Source organism: Symphodus melops, assembly GCF_947650265.1.
Source record: "Symphodus melops genome assembly, chromosome: 13".
In the NCBI taxonomy this organism is placed as follows: domain Eukaryota; kingdom Metazoa; phylum Chordata; class Actinopteri; order Labriformes; family Labridae; genus Symphodus; species Symphodus melops.
In genome coordinates, this window is record NC_136703.1 from 6,869,675 (window position 1) to 6,890,834 (window position 21,160).

The following is a 21,160-nucleotide window of genomic DNA, read 5'->3' on the forward strand; positions in this document are numbered from 1 at the left end:
AGCTCCAAAGATGTAAAACTGTGAGGAGTAGTGAGGAGGACTTCTCACAGGTTTAAGAGTTTCTCAAGCTGAGGAGAAAATAGAGAGATGTTCAAACAAGAATATTTTTGATTCATAGTTTTGCAGAACAAACAAATGATTTGTGCAGACATTTCATTATCTGACTTTTTTCAGTACTAAGTGAGACATGCATGCTGAGTTTCTCTTCATGTGGTCAGCTCCACAGGTGCATCCAATCACTAATTAAGACCCTTCACATGTTGATGTAACGATCAGCAGGTGAAGAAGCTGCTGCACAAGTGGACATGTGATTTCAAACATCTAGGCATTATACTCTTAAAGTATGTCTTTCAAATGATCACACAGATGATAATTTCAAAGTGTTTATAATTATACAATGTCTGACTAGATTCTATGTTTGACTTTTTAGATCACCAATTACAGCTTCTGAAAAAAATGATATACTATTCACCAAAAAATAAATGCATTCCAATTATTCTCTTCTTCTTTCTTTTCACCCATTCACAGAGGGTAAGATCAGTATTAGCAATTTGATTTAACAGAAATGGATGTTCAAGCAAGTAATGGATGAGAGGATATATTCTCATGGCTGTTAAGCCAGAAAGTTTTGCTTGGCTACTGCTATGCACACACGGCAGGAAGACAGGTACAATCACAGGATACAGTCAATGAGGCACCAGCAATTAAAAAAACATGTTGTGAAGAAAGAAACTAAAACTCCATAGACCAGATGAAACACACACACACACACACACACACACACACACACACACACACACACACACACACACACACACACACACACACACACACACACACACACACACACACACACACACACACACACACACACACACACACACACACACACACGATGAGGGACAATATGTCAGGTTCAAATTGTTAAATTCTGCTACATCATGTTTTAAAAACTCATGATCATTTTTCGAAGCCAAGTCAATCAGACATAATTTTCTATATATGGAAACACACTGTAGCAAACACCCTGTAACATGAAGCTTATAATTATTGTTGATTTACTTTTGTTAATTACATTTAAATACAGAAGTTAGTATGTAAGGAAAAGTAATAAACAGAACAAAGAGTTGTGTATAGTGCTGATAGAAAAGAAGCCTATATCTCTGAGGGGATAGAGCCCTCTTGTGGTCTATTTGTGTTATTATCAAAGAAAGAAAAACATGAGTCAGTATGAAACTGTAAAACTCAAACATTATCGGAGAGTACAGATAAAATGATAAGATGGTCCGGGTATTATAAGTGAATCGAAGAGCTACAATTGTTAATATCAGCCTTACATCTATTATCATTAATATATACTTTACAGCGAATCGTAGAGCTGCTCAACTTCAACTTCTATAATTTACATTTTGTTGTTACTGCTAATTCTACACGTTGTATAAGTCTCTGTTGTTCAGTGTTGTTTTTGTTCTGTTTGTCCCTCTATTTCTTCCTGCATCTCCCTCTATCCCACTTTCTAAGCCCAGCATAGTTTTGGCAGATGGCTGCTCAAAAACAAAAGTCTGGTTTTGGCTCAAGATTTCTGCCTCTTCAAAATAAGTTTTTCCTTGACACTCTAACTTTGCCAAATTTAGTTTAGAGCTCATGATGGATTAATTTTGGTCTTTGTATATAATTGAAACAAAGAGTAAGGTCATTACCCATTTTTTGTAAAGTGTCTGGAGATATATATATATATATAAAGATTGATATACTGTAAATGGACAATAACTTTTATGTTTCTATATGATTTAATGTCACACACACTGTTAGCCTACTTGTGTTGATACGTTAGTATTCATGCAGACAAACATACAGCAGATTCTTGTCAGATGCAAGCCCATTATTTTAGTATACTTTTGTTTTGTTATTCACACAGTTTCCACAGTTGGAAGGCAAAAAAACACAAAAACACGACAGTCCAGAATCAACTAAGTCTTTACTCCCAAAAATAGATTTGAGGGGGAGATAGGCAGAGTTGACAGGGTCCAATGTTGAGGTATATGTCTCAGTCAAATATGAGATTGAGAAAAAGTAAACTAAAAAAATCTGGCAGTGCATGTAATGGGAGCTAATCGGGCAATGGGGAACATAAGGGGAATGCAGGCAGGTGAGGAGATTCTAGAGGCAGAAAGGTGGGAGAAGCTGAGTCTAAAATAACAGACAAGTTCAATCACTGTTTAATACACCAGTTCTTTACTAAAATTCAGCTGGTTACTTCCCTCGGAACATATTTCAGTCAGTCGTCCTCAATCTACCACAGTCAAAGGTGTTATGCAGCAAAGTCCTCCCTCCACCTGCTGCACACCTCTTATTTGCATACTTGTGATACACGCTATGTTCATATATGTAATGCACATTAACCCAATATTTGAAGAATTAAAATCAAGAAATCAATGGTTAAACAGATCAGCCATAACAAGTGGTCCTCACAATTGTTTTCATATGAAAACAAAGTGTACGCTCAAGTGCTGTGCAGGAGATCATTTTGGATCTAGAAGGAGGGTATTCAAAGAGAAGTTTTCTGCTTCGTAAAACTATTTGGGTATGAATGTGTAGGCTTATGGCTCTTGGGGCTTTCCCTAGTGTCATAGCCAAGACCCAACTGTTTGGAGGTTTTTTTAAGTCTCCTTGTGCATGTTGGTTTTCTCAGAGAAGGAAGAGAAGACACTTTGACAAGACAAATTGAATGAACCAGAAGGTTTAATAAAGCAAGGAAATACCATGCAGATACCTAGGATTATTCTCAGCTGAGAGGTCCACCTCGCTGACCTGCAGGTCAGCCAAAAAAAAAAACAGAGAATGGACCACGAATATCAGAAGTCACAAGATTATATAGTTATCAGTTATGTGCCTCCTCTAGAATGTTCGTGTGCTGTGTCAGCAGAAGTTTTAGCAGAAGTGGTGTGATGTTCAGTGTCTGGTAAAGAAGGTGTCCTTGAGGGTTTGCAATATGAGGACATTCAGTACACAGTCAGTTCAGTGCTGCAGATATAGGACATTAAAAGTGGAGGTACATTGGCCTAAGAAGCCAATTAGTAGCTTAAAATCAAAGTTCAGTGGTATGGGAGCATTAAATTAAAAACACAAACAAACTACCAGCTCAGATTATCAAGAAAAGGAAAAAAAAAAAATCTGTGCTGACTTTTGTATTTTGCCAAATAACGTTAAATTACCACATAGTTATATTAGTAATGAAAGCTGGCATATTGTTGTTCAATTATATTTTCTGACCGACAGTTGCGCTAGCTTGATGCTAGCTCATCTGATAGAGCATTTGTAAGGATGTTGCTTGACACGTACGTGATTTAGTATGTTGCTAATGGTATTCTAATAGTCGGTTAGTGTGCCATATACTTTGAGTATATGTAGTGAGTAGTATATAGTAAGTGGTTTCATATAGACCCTGTGTCATTTAGGGATCCAGACTAATACAACACCAAAACCGTGGCAAGTTGAGGCAGAGTACACATTTTCAAAGATCCACATGACTGAAAATTTGTCTGGGAAAAACTATAGGAGAAGGTCCATCAGGATAACAACAGGTGGAATTGTCGATGTTGAATTTCTATCTATAAACGCCAGAGAGATATAACACTGAAATTGTGTCTTTGGAGATGGATATAGTGCTGTTGCATGTTTCTCCTTGGATCAGAGGCAAGGAAGAAGGGAGTGGTGAGTGGCGTGACAGTTTCTGTAAAGGCTGAGTCACCTGGAGGAGTGAGTGAAGCAAGAAGACTGGCAAGATTTTGTGAAGGAGAAAGAGAGGAGACAACATCGTTGTGCCTGTCATTTAAAGGAGATTTGCCTGGGAGAGTTTATTTAGGTTATGTATGTTACAAAGTGAGACCTTATGAGAGAACTCCTCTTAGGTGTTTCTGCTGTCAGGAAGAAGGAGGAAATGATTGTTTTGACAACAAGTGTATGGAAGAGATAGATCAGACCTTTACATGTATTGTAAAGGAAATCACTACACTTGGTCAGCACAGTGTCTAAAAACCATTAAGGAGGTGAAAGTGATTAAAATAAGAACTGAGAAGGGACTTACAGTATGATGCTGGGGTTTACTCTGCAGTTATTGTCCAATGGCGAGTCTTCGTATTTGCAAAGTCATTGATAGGATTCTTTGAAGTCTTCATTTTTGGCAACTTTGCTTTCAAGCGAGAAAGTGCAGGGCTGTTAAGCCTATCCTGGGACATGGTTGACCTTAGGTCATGTTTAAACACTTTTAACTTACTGAAAGCCATTAAAGTCCTGGTAGTTCCTATTTGTCAGTGCCCGGCAGGTTGGTTTGATCTGTTCTTCATTCACTTCTGTAAGCCTCAGAAAAGGTTCATGTGTTTCACAGATGGTGGCTGCAGTCTGGAACCTTATGCTCAAGTCAAAAATAATGTGTCTATATATATATATATATATATATATATATATATATATATATATATAAAGAAACAAAAGAGAGCAATTTCTGTGCCGTCCTAATTTTCATCCTCGTGCGTCTCTTTATCAGGCATATTTCCTTTTGTGCTTTCGTTTTTCCTCACCCCCAAAACTGCGAGTGAGATAGAGGTTGAGATCTGAAGTGTTTGAACCACAAGGCATTGGCAAGCAGAGAGTCCCATTCATTGCACAGCACGTGCATTTCATCTTCCAGCAGTTTGATGTTTGCAGCCTCAAGGTCAGGGGAAATGTCTCCCGTCTGAAGAATCAGGTTTTGGTTGTCAATGCACTGTAGTACCTTTCCAAATACAGGATGACTACATCGAATGTCTTAAAATATTGTTTTAAGAACATTCGCCTCAGACTTAGCTTCACTTGTTAAGATAGATTCCAGTGTTGCGATGATGGAGGGCAGGTGAGTAGCTACAACACGCACAACAACAATGTGGGCTCTCCATTGGGTGTCAGAGAGACCATAAAGAGAGCGTCCAGTTTTTTTCCTTTAAGATTGCTCATCTGTCCGGACTAGCGTGGAAAAGATTGTAAAGATGATTAAATGTGACAAAAAATGTTGAGACCTCTGGACATGACTCAGCTGCATCTATACCCAGATTCAGGATACCGGGAAGCACAGAGGGACTCTGTCACAAGTGGATTGGCTTTTAAAATCTGCTTGCACTCCTTTTACCTTTCCTGACACATTCGCTCCATTGTTATAGCGTTGTCCTCCATAGTCCTCCAATGGCATTTCACTCTCCTGCAATGCTGCCTAAATCAAACATTTTCCCAGCGTGAAGGTAAAGTGAAAAGTGAAAGGAGATAGGAGGGACAATCCCAATCCACCCTGGGACTAATTAGACGTTAGGTAATCAAGCACAGGTGAGACAAACGACACAGGTGAAGACAATCAGGGCAATCAGAACTGCAGGGAAAAAACACACACACACACACAGAGGCAGGAAGAAAGGACAAGACAATAAACACTGGGGACAAAAACTAGAAAATAAAACACACACAGAGAACTCAACACAGAAGTTCCATGGATCAGGACGTGCTGTAGAGGCAGTAAATGCACTGATGCTGCATTTGCATACTTGTGATACACGCTATGTTCATATATGTAATGCACATTAACCCAATATTTGAAGAATTAAAATCAAGAAATCAATGGTTACACAGATCAGCCATAACAAGTGGTCCTCACAATTGTTTTCATATGAAAACAAAGTGTACGCTCAAGTGCTGTGCAGGAGATCATTTTGGATCTAGAAGGAGGGTATTCAAAGAGAAGTTTTCTGCTTCGTAAAACTATTTGGGTATGAATGTGTAGGCTTATGGCTCTTGGGGCTTTCCCTAGTGTCATAGCCAAGACCCAACTGTTTGGAGGTTTTTTTAAGTCTCCTTGTGCATGTTGGTTTTCTCAGAGAAGGAAGAGAAGACACTTTGACAAGACAAATTGAATGAACCAGAAGGTTTAATAAAGCAAGGAAATACAATGCAGATACCTAGGGTTATTCTCAGCTGAGAGGTCCACCTCGCTGACCTGCAGGTCAGCCAAAAAAAAAAACAGAGAATGGACCACGAATATCAGAAGTCACAAGATTATATAGTTATCAGTTACGTGCCTCCTCTGGAATGTTCGTGTGCTGTGTCAGCAGAAGTTTTAGCAGAAGTGGTGTGATGTTCAGTGTCTGGTAAAGGATGCATCCCAGGATGCTGGCCACAGCCAAAAAGTTACAGAACAGTTGGATATACCACCACTTTTTCTTGAATTTTTAGAGATACATTGCCATATGGCCTTCCAATACTGACTATTCTCACTTATCTAGCAACACCCAGCTAAACTGATGGACTTCAAAGCGATACATGTATTCTGAGGACCCAGAATAGACAGAATGGGAGGTTTTCTCAAGTGCACCCAACATTGGTCGATGCTCATCAGCCTGTGAAAAATCAGTTTACTGTCAGGGCAATAGACAAAAGCCTTCCTCTGATGACCAATACATTCATGATCTTGGGTGTCTGACATACAACATGACCATAATCTTTTTTCATTTCAGATGTCAAAGCCAGATTTTCTTTTCTTTTTTTTTTTTTTTAGCTCATGCATGTTTTTATTGTGTACAGTCATCTAGCCAATCATCAGGAAATAGGTGCAGAACGAACGTTTGTTCCCTTAACGTTCATGTTCCACTCTGAAAAAAAGCAGGCAGTCTCTCTCAAACTGGCTAAGGTTGGATTTCCAGATTTCTGCTTTTGTTTTCTACCTTTTTTCCTTGGACACTGCTTGGTGGCACATCCTCAGTTCCCTCATCCTCAGCTTCAACCATAAATGAAATGTAACTTTTAGAAGACTTTGCAAGGCAGACAGATTTAATTACCTGTATGCAAATGTTCCCAAGAATATGTGGCTTTAGTTTAGTTTATTAGGATCCACATTAGCTGCAGCATTGCAACACCACCGCACCCTTGGGTGTGGTTTATAGGACACCTCGGACTGTGCCCAAACACAGATGGAGCCTAAATCAATCTCAGTTTGGCAACACCAGCAGGTAAATCTGTGTCTGTTGGGAAGACTAGACTCTATAGTCAGGGGCTTCAGAGCACTTTAACATTAAAAGAATCGCAGAGTGGATGTTATGGTCCTGTGTGTTGTGCTGTATTTGTTCCTCCTCCTGTCTGTGTGTGAGTGGGCGTGTCTGTTTTAGGATGTGTCAAGTGGGAGGAGAAGGCGGCTGCTGACTGGAGGAGAGGAGTGGACTCTGATTGGAGGAGCTGAATAAAAGGCAGTGGATTCATTCTGCTCACCCCTCTCTGCTCTTGCCATTTCTCGGCCAGCCACGTTGGAAGATGTTGTAAATTGTGAATGTGTTATTTTTCTGCTTAACCCCAGCATGAGAGAAGCCCTACTTTTGTTTAAAGATTTTTCTCCTGTTTTGTTTTAGTAGAAGTTAGGGGAAGTATTGTTTTTGATTTTCCAATTATTTTTGATAGGTAAGGTTGAGGGTACCTTATGTTTTTTTGTTTGTTGTTTTAAGGGTACATGTTTCTCTCCTTTGAAAATAAACAAGCTGTAGGTTAACTAAAGGGGCATGGAATGCTGGTTCTTGTTGGGAGTGGGACGAGTGGGGGCCGCTTTTATGTTATGTCCAGGTTCCCCTAGACCAGGGACATAAAAGTAGATGATCATAAAACGATTACTAATTGATTTTTTTTTTTGTATTTGAATGGTCACATATAAACCTTTTTTAACAAAGTTTAAAATTCCTTTATAAAGCCACTTTGATCCTGTATTTGATCATTCCTGTTAACCCCTCTATTTCAGCCCTGCTCAGAACAGGTCGTTTCTGGGGGAGGGGTCACTGCCCTCTGTGATATCATGAAGGGATTATCTCCAAACAAACCTGTTTGAGCACACATGCTCTGAAAAGTGGAGCAGGCATTGATGGAGAACATGGACTTCTCTCATAATGTAATGGTTTGTATACAGACTAGTCATATAGTGTTAGAAAAACATGGGAGTGTATGTGACCTTTAATGCCCTTTTTTTCCAATTTAGGTTGTATTTTAGTTTTATTATTCAGATCGTTCCAATTTATTTTATATTGAATCTATTATTAGTTGTTATATTTTTAATGTTTCTTTTCTGTTTGTCTTGATCGCCTTGTTGCTGAAATGTGTGAAATAAAATCTAAATAAAACTGACTTGATTCAATCAAACTTTTTAAGGAACAATCTAGTCCTATCCAAAACTTGACATGGTTTCATTCTGATCATTTTTCTTCATAAACAAACACAAAGCATTTTATTACAACCAACAGGAGATTAAATACACAACTGAGGACAAACTATAACATCTGACATTTGCAGACATTCTTTGTTATACTTGATTCTATGATAAATTGAATAAATAAAAAAGCACTGAGTTTTTTCTCCAATCAATGTAAAACATTCATCTCATCATCCATATGTACATTTTATACATCACGTAGTGCTGAAAAACTGATATTCTTAATGTACTTAATGCAACACATTAATACACACAAGTACACACTGACTTTGTAGTCACTTTCATGTCAACACAACTCATGACATAATGATAAAGTAGCAGGAAATTGTGCCATTTGGACAACATTGGAAATTAAATAGACAGCATTTTTTTTCTTAGTTGCTACATAAAGCTACTGGCTAACTGAAGTTCTTTAATAAACCAAGGCTGCTAAAAAATGAGTCTTGCTTGTAGTGAAGCACATTTTAAGCCCCAACCAGATGTTTCCATCAAACAAACAATACTGTCTTTTTGTGCGATCACACTGTCTGCTATATCATGGAAGAAACACCCCAGGTTAAGGTTAAAAGGCTTTGTAATTACAGCAGTGTGTAGATTGCACGAGCATGGTGGCTTTCAGAAGATCATTTATAACAAAAGACAAATGGGATACATAAAAAGGCAAGAACATTTAGGTATAGAGACATGCATTGCTCTTCACAGTATTCATCTATGGGGAAAAAAAGGTCAATATCCTGCCTCCTTAAGTGTTTCATGATCGCAGGAGACAGGAAGCCACAGTGCTTTTGTTTTCCGTTTACAAGGCTGTAGCAGCATTTGCCTTAATAAATACGACAACTGGCAGTTGAAAACAGCATGCAGGTGTATGAGGATATCATAAAGGACGTGTCCTACAGTAGTTGCTCAAAAGTATGTAATATTTAACAGTACAAGTACTGAAACATTGCAAATAAATGTTTGTTTGCAAGTTGGAGTGCAGGAGTTTACTGTCACGCGTTTGCTCTCCTACGCACCTTTCTTGCGAAATGGATGTACAAAGGTTTTTTTTTTTTCAATTTCCAGTTTGTTATATTGACAACAACTTTAAAAGACATCTGTAACTATTAAATATCTCAAGTGCAAAACAGGTAGCCATAATCAGGGAGCCATTTCAGTATGACAACAGATAAAAGTTTTATTTGCCAGGGGTTATCTTGTCTAGGCCAGGCCAGGAAGGGATGTAGTAGCGTGGCAAAGTTCCCTCCATCAGTCTTTCCATCCACAACCCCAGGCGGTCCAGCTTGTGGTGGATCTGCAGGGTGGAGAGGCTGCGGGACTTGTTGGATTTGCGTGGTGGGTGGTCATCCCTCGAGCTTGACCTTGACCGCCCCCCTGAAGAGCCCCCTTCATCCTCTGATGACTTATTGTCAAAGTCTTCTCCTGTATAGACCGGCTTAAACAGACAAAAGTACTTCTTGTGGCCGTTAAGTGCGAGCACAAAGCCGGTGAAGTCCATCTTGTGGTGGCTCCCATCATCCTCGTCTGCATCGATCTGAGTAGCATCCTGGGCGTATTCCAGCAGCGTGTGCATCCACTCGCAATGCTTATCGATGTTCAGGAAGGAAAAATGCAGCGTAAAGCTCCTGGGAGAAAGGGTTGAAGGAATGCATGTAAAGAAGGAATGTTTAGTAGACTGTAAATGTCTTTAAACATGAATTTTATTTGCTCAATGTGATTAGAAGTTGATGCTTAGCCTACCCTGTGAAGGAGTAGACCTCTTTGGCAAACTTGCTAAGTAGGATGTTCTTGGAAGCGTCAGTGAGCACCAGCACTATGTTCATGTGTCCTGGCCTCAGCTTCACCAGGTTGCTAATGTAAGTGATGTCTGTCAGCTCTGTCACCTCCACAAAATTCTTCTTGGGAGGCCGACTAAAATCAAAGAGAGAAAATAAAGCTTTGACACATAACCATAAGTCCGTCACTTGATTAAAAAAAAAGAAAAAAAAAAAAGTAATCGACGCTTGCCTTGAAGTACCACTGGCCCCTGGTGACCCATTTTCTGCTTTTGTTCCTTCTTTTGCCTTGGGTTTAGTCTGCTTGTCATCACTTGAATCGCTGCAAAAATATTTTCCCACAAAGGAGAACCAAAGAAAACATTTTAAACAGTGTCTTGTACATCCTGTATCTCAAAAAAGGTGATACTGCCATAGATACAATTTTGCTGGCCTTGTGTGATATACAGTACGCATCATATAGCAACCAACCTGAAGGCCTGGATGACCACAGTTCCAAACAAAATGAACAAGGCAGAGAAGATAAGGGACAGAAGAGGCATCATCTCGCGCCTGCAAACCATCAAAGATGTTAAAGAGAAACCACACATTTTATTTACGTCTCAAGAACTTATTTTTCTATACACCGTGGAAAACACTTTGCTTGCATATTTAAAACGGCTTATTACAATTTTATCCCTAGCATCAAATTATTTGACCTCGAGTGATTCAACAACCTGAAACAAAACATGACTTTGAACTTTAAAGACTTTTACCTACCAGTTGTTGTGCAGAATATCGTCAATGACTTCAGAGAGGTAATCGTAAGACGCGTAGATCCATCTGATTACAAACATCTATAAAAACATGAGCTCTTTTAATTGCAGGACTGGTGGGTGATGTTTAACGGATCATAGTCATAAATATTTCTACAATAAGACGACATACAGAAGCAAACTCATTGTTGAGCTCGGGCAGCACGGCGTCATGGATGAGGATGGACGGGTCCTTCTGGAGTCTCTCCAGCTCCTCTAAAAGAAGCTGCTTGTCTTCCTCACTGCCGTTCCAGGCTGTGACAGACTTGAACAAAGCCTTGCCTGCAGCGTTACGCCTCTCCAGGATCACCACCTAAGGACAACATTTAAAACTGATTAATATGAATGTTGAATAATTCACTTTCCTTGAGTATTTAAAGCAAAAACGTGTCCTTTTTCCACCTTAAAAGGAAGTTTCAAAGTTGATCAAGAAGTACAGAAACTGTCAGATGGAATGGCATGTGTCTGAACATCACCCCGAATTCCTGCTTATGGCACATGTAAATTTGGCAGCAGACTGCTATTTTCTCATGAGAAGAGCCTACGGCTTTATGGTCGGCCTACTTGCTCATTAGCCCATTTTGATACCGTTTGATATGATGGCTAAGGCTGAGACATGGAAGAGACCGGTGATGGATGAAGCTAGAAGGCTGAGTGGACATGCCTGCAGGTATTTTTTTTATAACAGATAAAGACGTAGCATCTATTGTTATCTGTCTGGTTTTCTTATGTTTAGCAGCTTTTTAAGGTCATCAAATACAAGATGTGTCTCAAGCTTGAATCCAATCTTTACCCAAATGTTGTCTCATCAACAGGCTGTAGGCTGTCAAATAGCATTTCATTTGAGTTCCATTGTATTACAATAGCATTTTTCGTTCTGGCTGTCACCAGCAGAGTGTGTTATACGGAAAGCATCATCTCAGTCTGTGGGGATGCCAGACATGCCAAGTCACTTTCATCTTGTCTTCGTTATAAATCTTTTCCACGTGCTTGATAACTGCTTTTGGAGGATCAACGCAGGATCCAACTCTATAGATCATAAAAAGAAATAAAACTTTTTTTTTTCCCCTGATATCGCTCTCAAAAATCCTCGGTCCCTCATAGAAACCTTCAGTGAGCACAAAAGGGCATCAAACAACATTTTTACATGAAGTTTTACATGTTGTTTTAAATCAAAAATATTTTTTGCGCCCATCTTGTTGTTTGAGAACTGCCTGAAATCCCGACTTTTTCTTCAATCAATTTACACATTTAGCGGCGGCGTATTAACAAATATGCTGAATTTTTACACACGTCATACTATGAACAAAACCAATTCTTAAATTCCAATAGATTTTATACATTCACCGCAAAACTCATATTTCACAGTGTTGAACATAAATGAGTTCACCTGAGGGTGTGACTGTGTACTGTCCTTATTCGACACTAGTATGTCACATAATGGTTGCTGCAGTCGCTGGTACACATAGGCAAATCTCAAAATGTCCTTGGTGTTTGTAGAAGCGAATGAGAGAAATGCCTGGTTCCCCAAAGAGAAGGTCTCTTCATCACCTGTGATCAGCAGGACACAGTATCTGAGGGGGGAGGGGGGGAGAACTCTATTAGCAATAAGTAAATCTTAATCCCTTATCTCGATTGTTTTATCAAGTTCAACAGATGCCATGAGATTAAGTGTTACGCTCTCTTACTTCCTTCGTCTGTGGAACTGTTTGACAGGACAGAGCTCATCAAAGAGTTTCTGGTTGACCAGCCTTGGCGCAAGGAGAAATTTGTTGTTTGACATGAACTCATCAATAATTTGCTTTTTCATTCCTTTAGCCTGTGTAAAGTGAAGCACAAACACAAAGATAAGAAGACGTGTCAGTGAAATCGACTGAAACTGGATCAGCTAATAGACAGCCCTGAACATGAAATGGTATGTTGATAATATGTTCTTCTCTAGAGCTCCCTGTGTCTGTGATTTACCTGTATGATGTCAGCAGGCTTGTCTGTGTTCTCTTTAAACACCAGCATGGTTGGAGCGTAAGTGTTAATATTAAACTGTTTCTGCAGATCGGCCGTCTCTGAAAGGCCCTGATCCACATAGCCAAACTGCAAGTAGTCTTTATATGCAAAAGCTGTCAGCTGTGGAGAAGCAGAAACACATTACTCTTCTGTTCGTGTTGGTGTAAAAACAGCAAACCAACAACTTACTTTGTAGAGGAGAGGAACTACAGGAACTTGGTCGAATAAAAGCACATGTGGCTTGTTAAGTTCATGCCAGCTGTTCAAAAACTGAAGGTCGTTCTTGTCTGTGACCTAAAACCAACGGAAAAAAAAAAACATTTTGAATTTGTGCTGTCAATAAATCGTGTGCATGTCCTTTATGATTCACTTAAACACCCTTCCTTTACTGTACTTTCTAAGGTGATCAGAGGACACAGATATTTACCCGATCCACTAGTCTCTGAGGGAGTAGGTCTTCTACAAACTGCAGCAGGTGCTCCTTTGCTACTGCATAATGGAAAAACGTCACTTTGCCATTAATGACTCCAAGTATTGATGGGGTGCGATGAGCCCCAAGATGATTTGCTAATCTTCTCTCATAGCCAACATCGACCACACCTATTCCAACACCTGCAAACACAGGATATTGGCAAACATGCACACATCAGTGTCTTCCATTCGCCCTTTACAATTCATGACATGAGGGACAATTTTGGAAAATTTACAGGTTTTTATCCGAACCTAGAGTCTCCATCTCCTGCACAACCTCTTTCCAGACAGGCTCGATGTGGATGCAGCTGAAGCACCAGTCAGAGGTGATCTTTATCAGGTATGGCCTCTTGTAGCTGTCAGGCACCACGTCGCTGACGTACTGATTGAAGTGCAAAATGTACCTGCTGTCAGCAAAGTCCCTGTGGTTCTTGCTGTTGAAGGGAAAGTTGAAGAAGGACTCGTCGAAGTAAAAGTTGTCATGGCGATGACCGTAGCGACCGCTGCTGTATGGCTGGGTGTCATCAGTCTGCCCATAACGGTCATAATTGCCACGTTTTTCTTCATTGGACAGGATCTAGATTTTGAACATTACAAATATCAATATGGCAGACCGTTTCCTTATGCATATGGTCGTACATACCGAACACATCATAAAGTATTTGGGAACACACAAGACAAAACATTTATAATTTCTACTATCAACAACTGACCTCATAAGATTTGGTAATCCTGATAAACATGTCCTCAGCACCTGGATTTTTGTTTTTGTCAGGATGCCTTAAAATGAAAATTCCAATTAGATTAGCAATAAGTGAATACCATTACAAGTCAGTGACAGGTGAAAATATTTACCATTCTTTTGCAAGACGCTTATAGACCTTCTTGATCTCCGCCTGGCTTGCACTCCGAGTTACCCCTAAGATTTTGTACGGGTCCATCTCAGGCCCAGCCTGGGATGCTCCTGCCAGCATCACTGAGAGGACCACCAGGAGAGCCAACGTCATAAAGATGTTTGACCCTGCCATCACTGTTACCTGTAGAGTAACAGATGAACTATTACTAGCAAGTACAATGGAAACACTCTCATCAAGACAAACGTTCAATCTAGACACTTTTGCTGACATGCACATGTCATACAGCTCTTCCTCTGCGCTGACATCAGCTGTGTAATCATGCAAAAGGATCAAAACAGTCTAGTGGTTCTTTATGCATGCACGGGTTGCATTCAACTTATGCAGCAAGGCAAGCGATGTAACAAATGTCAGCCATATTATTCAGCAACAAACACTAGAATATTATAAGTACTCTGACAGGACATGAAGGGGAAACACTCAATTCCTCGAGGAAGGTTATAAATGTTCGCATCTTTTTTTTTTTCATTTAGGTTAGATGCGTTGCTACACGAGCTAGCGGTCGAGTAGTCTCAACAGCTCTGCATTTACCTCAAGCAGGTGCAGTCAACCAGCACTACGCCACATATTTAAAGGAGGAGGAGATGTTCCTAAGATTGCTGGGTAATGCTTGTTTGAAAAGTCAGCGGATTGCAAATGGTGCGTTCAGTCGCATCCTACAGCTCCTTCAGGGCAGACTGAGAAGAAGCTGCTGCGAATCAGGAGGAGCACATCCATTGAGGAGTAGGAGGAGAGGGGGGAGGCGTCCAATGCCGAAAGTGCTTTTGGGAAACTGAGTATGGAGGGACAGCTTAGCCCTCACCTGAGTATGTTCGGTTTATTGCTCGTCGTGTCGTGTCGTGTCGTGTGAATAGGAGTGGGTTGATCATATCGCAGCGCTCAGTTGTGTAATCAAACGCACCCCCCCCCCGCTGTACTCTTGCATTGGACCAATAACAGACAACGATGATGTAAACAAGGAAGTAGCGAACGTAACCGAGCACGTACAGCCTAACCCTAATATAATAACATGAAAAGAGAAACTTAAAATACGTATTAAGTATATTTCGCCGTTTAACAGCACCTGTGTGTGTGTGTGTGTGTGGATTGATCGCATTTTAGGCTGTCGTCTCCATCTGCTTCTCTGTGGTTGTCTTGTATTTATTAGAAAAATGGAAGAAAGACACAAAAAAATTCTTCAGCGAAACAGGACCAATCTGGTCAGAGAGTTTGACTCTTCAAGTATGTGTGACTTACTTTTGGAAAAAGGAGTTTTCACACAAGACATGATTGATGAGATAAAAGTAAGACACACACACTTTCAGTTCCTTGTCTTTCTTTATTTGATATCGTTGTTTGTGAAAATGGTGATGAACGCACCTGTACCTGTGTCTCCTTTCAGAGCTCAGGGACCCGACGGGACCAAGCCAGACAGTTAGTTCGGGACTTGGAGAGACGTGGGAGTCGGGCCTTTCCATTATTTCTGGAGTGCCTTCAGGAGGCAGGGCAGCACAGTTTGGCAGAGCACCTGCAGAATGGAGCTCCAGCTGTTTATGTGCAGCCAGCAACACCACATCTACGACCTCTCCCAGTTAGTAAGTGTGTCATACTATATGTTATACAGGTTTTTCACCCTACAAAAGTCATTGCAATGACTTCTTATCTGGATGTGAAATATTTGGTGTCATGTTTTGTTTCTGTTTGTACACTTTGTTCCCTGAATAGCCCCTGCTGTGGATATTGATCAGCAAAGAAAAGACAATGTTCCTGTCTCTCCAGTACAGAAACTTAACACAACTCCAACTCCATGTAAGACATGCCATTTGTTTGAAATAATCATCACAATATTAGGATGAAGTCTAGCAACTTCCTTGATGCTCAACTCATACTGATGCTTACATCACAGCACCTGAAAGCGAGTTCATAGGACCAAGGCCTCCCGGCAGGACTCGCCGGGATAGCATACAGGTGATCACCAGTTAATTATCATGCACTTACCAACCATTAAAAAGGCAAAGCTAATTACTTTGCTTTGTTCCATCCTGTTGAACCTAAACCCAACATTTGTCTTTTCTCTATGTGTCAGAGCTATAAAATGGATGCGAACCCATGTGGACATTGCCTCATAATAAACAACGTGGACTTTGAGCCTGAAAGCGAGCTCAGCAATCGCAAAGGGTCCAACATAGACTGTGATAGGCTGGAGAGAAGATTCAAGGGGCTCAATTTTCTTGTGGAAGTAAAAACAAACCTTAAACAAAGAGTAAGACTTTTTTTTCTTCTTTCATTTCCACATCTGTTACCAGATTCAAAAAGGGGGGGTTGCTCACAGTTTCTTATCTCTTTCAGCAAATCAAACATGAACTGTCAGCTTTGTCGAAGAAGGATCATTCACTTTATGACTGCTGCGTGGTCATCATGCTATCCCATGGAACTGAGGTAATAAATTCCTTGTAAAAATTCCTGATTATTATATTGCTTCTATGACGTATAAAAAGCTAACATAGGCTTATATTTACGGTTATAGGTGAGTCACAGTCGCTTCCCTGGTGCTGTGTACGGTGTGGACGGGCAGCATGTCCCAGTTCAACACATCACAAACTTCCTCAATGGGCAGCATTGTCCATCTCTGCAGGGCAAGCCCAAACTTTTCTTCATCCAAGCCTGTGGTGGAGGTGAGTTACGTACGTCGGTGAATAACTCAAAGCACCATCGCATGTATACAAATCCATAATCCCACTCAACACACTTTAAACATGAAGTGGTTACACGAAGGAACATTTGTTTTTGTCCTTGAGACGAGAGAGACACAGGTTTTGAGGTGTCCCCTGATGGGATTGAACCATCCTTCGGGGGAGCAGATGATCAGACCGACGCCATACCCATGTCGTCCAGCAGCGACTCTCTGAGCATGTCAGATGAGCCGGATGCCCGAGCCACGCTGCCCACCCCGAGTGACATTTTAGTGTCCTACTCTACTTTTCCTGGTATGTGTGTGTGTGTGTGAGCAGCATCTATGCATTCACGTTGTATTGTTTTTGGACGCATACCAGAGTCACAGACTTGTCTTGAATGTCATTTTCCACTTTGCCTATGTTTCAAAAAAAGGTTATGTATCTTGGAGAGACACCCAGTCAGGCTCTTGGTACGTCGAGATACTGGATCGTGTTCTTGAGGAAAATGCTGCCACTGATGACTTGGTCACAATGCTGATGATGGTAAGTTTCTTCTATGATGCAATATGCAAACAAAATTAGCGTAACAGATAGCCTAATAGTGACGTCCTGCTCCCAATGTAATGATGCCATAGTCCTCGTCCTTAGCGGTAGCTGTGGGTTTGCAGCAATTCATCCCTCGCTCCCAACATCTCCTCTCTCTCTTCAGCAGTCCTAACCAATGAAGAGAAACAGCCCCAAACTAATTCATTAGATTTTCACGTATACGCCTACCATTTAAGGTGGATTCTCAATGACTCTATTTGTGAGTTTTAACAGTAATGAATTATTAGCTTTGTTACAAGCAGACACTGAAATACATCTGCATTTTTTTCGCTGATACAGGAAACAAAGATTAGTTATCTGAGCAGTTAAACAACATACAACCTTTTTTTTAGCCAACTATAACAATAATCTGTTAACTTTAAGAAGACATAAACACTCAAGATTAAGACCTGGCCTGCCACCATTTTCTGTTTCTCTTCGGCAGTCCTATCCAATAGAGGCAAAAATGGCCTAAAAAACAACTACTACAACACAAACAAACAAACAAATAAATGTGTCGTATAAATGATTGCTCTTTCTTTTAGGTCAACAATGAAGTCTCCCAAAACTCTGCAAAAGGCGTCTACAAGCAAATGCCTGGATCCTTCAACTTCCTACGCAAACTGCTCCACTTTCAGACACAAGCCTAGCTGCCAGATCCAACGCAATACCAGCCATTTACACTCTCAGGGAATTTCCGCCAATTTTAACCCAATCATGGGTCACGACCAACATTTCTTTGGATTTTGTCTGATGCGACTTGAAAAGTCTGCACTTGCTAAATTGTGGTCTTATACTGGTACAGGTATTTCGAACTGTGCTCTTTGAAACGTTTAATACATTAATGATCTGTGTTTACATTTACATACTGTGAAAAATGTGGTTTGTGGTGTTTTTTTTATAGTTTTGGTGTCTCCTTGAGCGCAGCAGCTTCAATTTGTACATTTATAGACAATCAACATAAAGGTTTTTGCTGATTCCTTTTGCAAGTCTGGTTATTTCCTGATTTTGTTGATACATTTGGACTGACTGTAAGTTAGAGGGATTTTTTTAATATGGAGATTGCTGGGGAAAAAAGACTAGATAGCAGCCACAAATGAGTTAGATGCGTCCTGTTTAAGTTAAATTCTTAAGTGCCAACTTCAGCGTATTACACAGCGATGGAAAAGATTTTCAGGAAATATGTCAAATGTGATAATTGAATGTATCAATCCATTCATTATCTCTTACACTTTTCCTGTTTGGGGTGGCTGGAGCCTATCCTAGATGTCATTGGGCGAGAGGTGGGGTGCACCCTGGACTGTCCACCAGATAGTCACAGGGCTGACCACCAGCCACGCTCACATGCACAACTACAACCACTTTAGAGTCACTAATTGATGAATTTGGACCGTGGGACAAAGCTGGAGTACCTGGAGAGAGCCAATGCATGCATAGGGAGAATATGCAAACTGAAACCCAGAAGGGCTCCTGCTCGACGTGGCTTCAAATCAGGATCCTACTGACTGTGAAGCAACAGTTGTGCAGACCCACTTCAATGTTCCAGGGTTCAAATTGCTAACAAAAAATTTGGGAGAGTAATGAATATATTCTTATGTAATCTTGAAATTAAATAGTGACATGCAAAAACTACCCTGGCATATTTAGTTCCCGTAAAAAAAGCCTTCGTTATTTGCCAATTACTACTCAACTTCTGCTGCTTAAGGTAATTGAGATCGTTCTGAAATTAATAAAAATAAGCATATTTGGTCATTTTAAATGGCCAATAGACTGACACAACTCTATCATGTTGCATTTTGAATGAACTATTCCTTATTCTTAAGATGTGTTGGGGATAATGCATTGCAAAGCATCACACTAGTGTATTCTGATTACTTTTTTGTTATAACAAAGTTCATAAGAAACTGCTTTTGCAACTCAAGTTATTTTGTTAATTTTCTAATAAGCAGTATTAGTGAAACATGTATTCTTGCTTCTTTTTGTTGCCAAAAAGACAAAAACAATACTTGGGGAAAAAAAAGGCAGCCGAAAAGGAAGAAAACTTTATGGGGCCCAGCCCTGAGGCCCACAGAGGTTAGCAATAAAAACATGGTCCATCCTAATTTGAAACAACAATGACTATTTTATTTTACACCTGAGAACTCACCATTACCTTGAGAGAAACACATATCTACATTTATTTATTGCCACTTCAGTTAACTCTGTTCAAATGAGACTTTTTTGGGGGGTGACGTAATAATGCACCTCTAAGATGCCCCACAGGGAGCTAAGGTTAGCCAAGGGATTAGGGCCAACGCTACTGAATGCTACAGAGTGGGGCAGGTCATCTCTTCACGATCCTAGGATCAAATACAGCAGGATGGTCTTAATATTTACAGTCTCTGAGCATACTAAACTCAATAAGTTATAAGCCAAATTTAATGTTAGAGTTTTTGATTGTTTAGTTATCATGTCAGGTTGTAAAAGGGCAAAGAGGAGGAATTAAGGGCAGATAAGAAAAAGTAAAAGACTTATTCAGACAAAAGGCAAAGCAAAGCATACTTATTTTAAATGCCCAACATAAAATACTTCACAGGAGAAACAAAAAGCAGCAATGAAGAGCCCTCACAGGGGTAGGAGACTAAATAGACTCAGGGGTAATAAGACGCAGGTGAGACTAATATCACAGGTGAAGACAATCGGAGCAATCAAAAAGGAGGGAAACCAGACGAAGTGAGGAAGTAAAACAAGACAAGAAACGTCAAATAAAACTGGACAAACAGAGAGAATATAATAATGTGCTTGTAATAAAGTATTTGTAAAATGGCCTTGCCTCTAAGTTTTTTGTCATCAATTTTTGGTCTTTAAACGTTGCTGTCTGGACACAGCTGTTTGGACATGTCCTGGCTGGGTCTCACTTTTGAAAAGTTGCTTTAACCTTATTGTGATTGTATTGATGACATATAAGTGTTTTCTTCTTCCTCCTTTTACTCGTCATACATCATTTTTGTTGTTCTGTTAGACTTAATCCCTTTTGGCATCAAACCTACAGTGACAAAGTATTACACAACACGCCTATTCCCCGAGACATCCAGGCACCAACAAAACATTTGCGCAACAGCTATTGTGGATTTCTTCTCCTCATTTTGGATCCTACTTTTTTTAATTCTCCCCACTCATTATGTCAAGAACACTATGATTTATGTACACTTGAGGTTGTATTTTGTAAACCCACTCAGCCCAATGTTATCCAAAACTGGTTGTGCACATGCCTCACATGATAGCTCTCAAATGTGCAAGTGCACTGAAACAGATTATAGAAATTCTTTATTTCATTCTGTACCATAGTCGAGCCTTTTTATTTCAAAAGTGCTGTCACAGTTCATCGTTTTTTTCCTTGCATTATTCATATACCGTATAGGAGTGGTTGTTCTTCTTTAAACTGTAAGGTTTGATCCCAAGCTTCTGCAGTCACACTTCCTTTCAAGTGTCCCTAGGGACGACACTGAACCCCAATGAGCTCCTGCTGCACAACCAGTGGTGTGTTAAACTGGTTGTACTGATTATCATCAACCAAGTGTTCACGTGTCCTGATGTAAAGATAATATCTCTTTGTCCAGGAAGCTTAAAGCACCTGGAACGGTCACGGTAAAGTATTGAAAACAAGCAGAATTGTTTACTTGTCTTCATCACAAAAGTACAACCTTTTTCCTTTATTTGG

The 21,160-nt window shown here is 40.1% G+C and overlaps 2 protein-coding genes across 3 annotated transcripts; one reads left to right on the top strand and one right to left on the bottom strand.

Moving 5' to 3' along the window:
- Nucleotides 1-9,049: 9,049 nt before the first annotated feature.
- On the bottom strand, nucleotides 9,050-14,943 carry dnajc16 (DnaJ (Hsp40) homolog, subfamily C, member 16). Of its 2 annotated transcripts, XM_079359098.1 has the most exons (16): nucleotides 14,753-14,943; nucleotides 14,163-14,344; nucleotides 14,021-14,087; nucleotides 13,712-13,884; nucleotides 13,560-13,615; nucleotides 13,264-13,448; nucleotides 13,026-13,130; nucleotides 12,798-12,956; nucleotides 12,521-12,651; nucleotides 12,223-12,406; nucleotides 10,966-11,145; nucleotides 10,798-10,874; nucleotides 10,510-10,590; nucleotides 10,271-10,360; nucleotides 10,004-10,174; nucleotides 9,050-9,888 (listed from the first exon to the last, which is right to left on the bottom strand). In XM_079359098.1, exons 2-16 carry the CDS (start codon nucleotides 14,333-14,335, stop codon nucleotides 9,441-9,443), a joined length of 2,280 nt encoding a protein of 759 aa, XP_079215224.1. In that variant the 5' UTR covers nucleotides 14,336-14,344; nucleotides 14,753-14,943; the 3' UTR covers nucleotides 9,050-9,440. The 2 variants fall into 2 exon arrangements, with proteins under 2 accessions (XP_079215224.1, XP_079215223.1); XM_079359097.1 differs by having other exon boundaries at nucleotides 13,560-13,884.
- Nucleotides 14,944-15,192: 249 nt separating this feature from the next.
- On the top strand, nucleotides 15,193-18,437 carry casp9 (caspase 9, apoptosis-related cysteine peptidase). The gene is made up of 10 exons (XM_079359107.1): nucleotides 15,193-15,504; nucleotides 15,603-15,795; nucleotides 15,926-16,009; nucleotides 16,107-16,168; nucleotides 16,287-16,463; nucleotides 16,550-16,639; nucleotides 16,728-16,875; nucleotides 16,999-17,187; nucleotides 17,309-17,418; nucleotides 18,006-18,437. Exons 1-10 carry the CDS (start codon nucleotides 15,373-15,375, stop codon nucleotides 18,108-18,110), a joined length of 1,290 nt encoding a protein of 429 aa, XP_079215233.1. The 5' UTR covers nucleotides 15,193-15,372; the 3' UTR covers nucleotides 18,111-18,437.
- The last annotated feature ends 2,723 nt before the right edge of the window (nucleotides 18,438-21,160 follow it).

Excerpts from the sequence above, each read along its gene's own strand:
- dnajc16 (XM_079359097.1), bottom strand. The coding sequence starts at position 14,335 with ATGGCAGGGTCAAACATCTTTATGACGTTGGCTCTCCTGGTGGTCCTC. Across the intron at positions 14,088-14,162 it reads AAGCGTCTTGCAAAAGAATG|GCATCCTGACAAAAACAAAA; the intron begins GTAAATATTTTC and ends TTTCATTTTAAG. Across the intron at positions 13,449-13,559 it reads GCAGGAGATGGAGACTCTAG|GTGTTGGAATAGGTGTGGTC; the intron begins GTTCGGATAAAA and ends CTGTGTTTGCAG.
- casp9 (XM_079359107.1), top strand. The coding sequence starts at position 15,373 with ATGGAAGAAAGACACAAAAAAATTCTTCAGCGAAACAGGACCAATCTG. Across the intron at positions 16,169-16,286 it reads CTCGCCGGGATAGCATACAG|AGCTATAAAATGGATGCGAA; the intron begins GTGATCACCAGT and ends TCTATGTGTCAG. Across the intron at positions 16,640-16,727 it reads TGCTATCCCATGGAACTGAG|GTGAGTCACAGTCGCTTCCC; the intron begins GTAATAAATTCC and ends TTACGGTTATAG.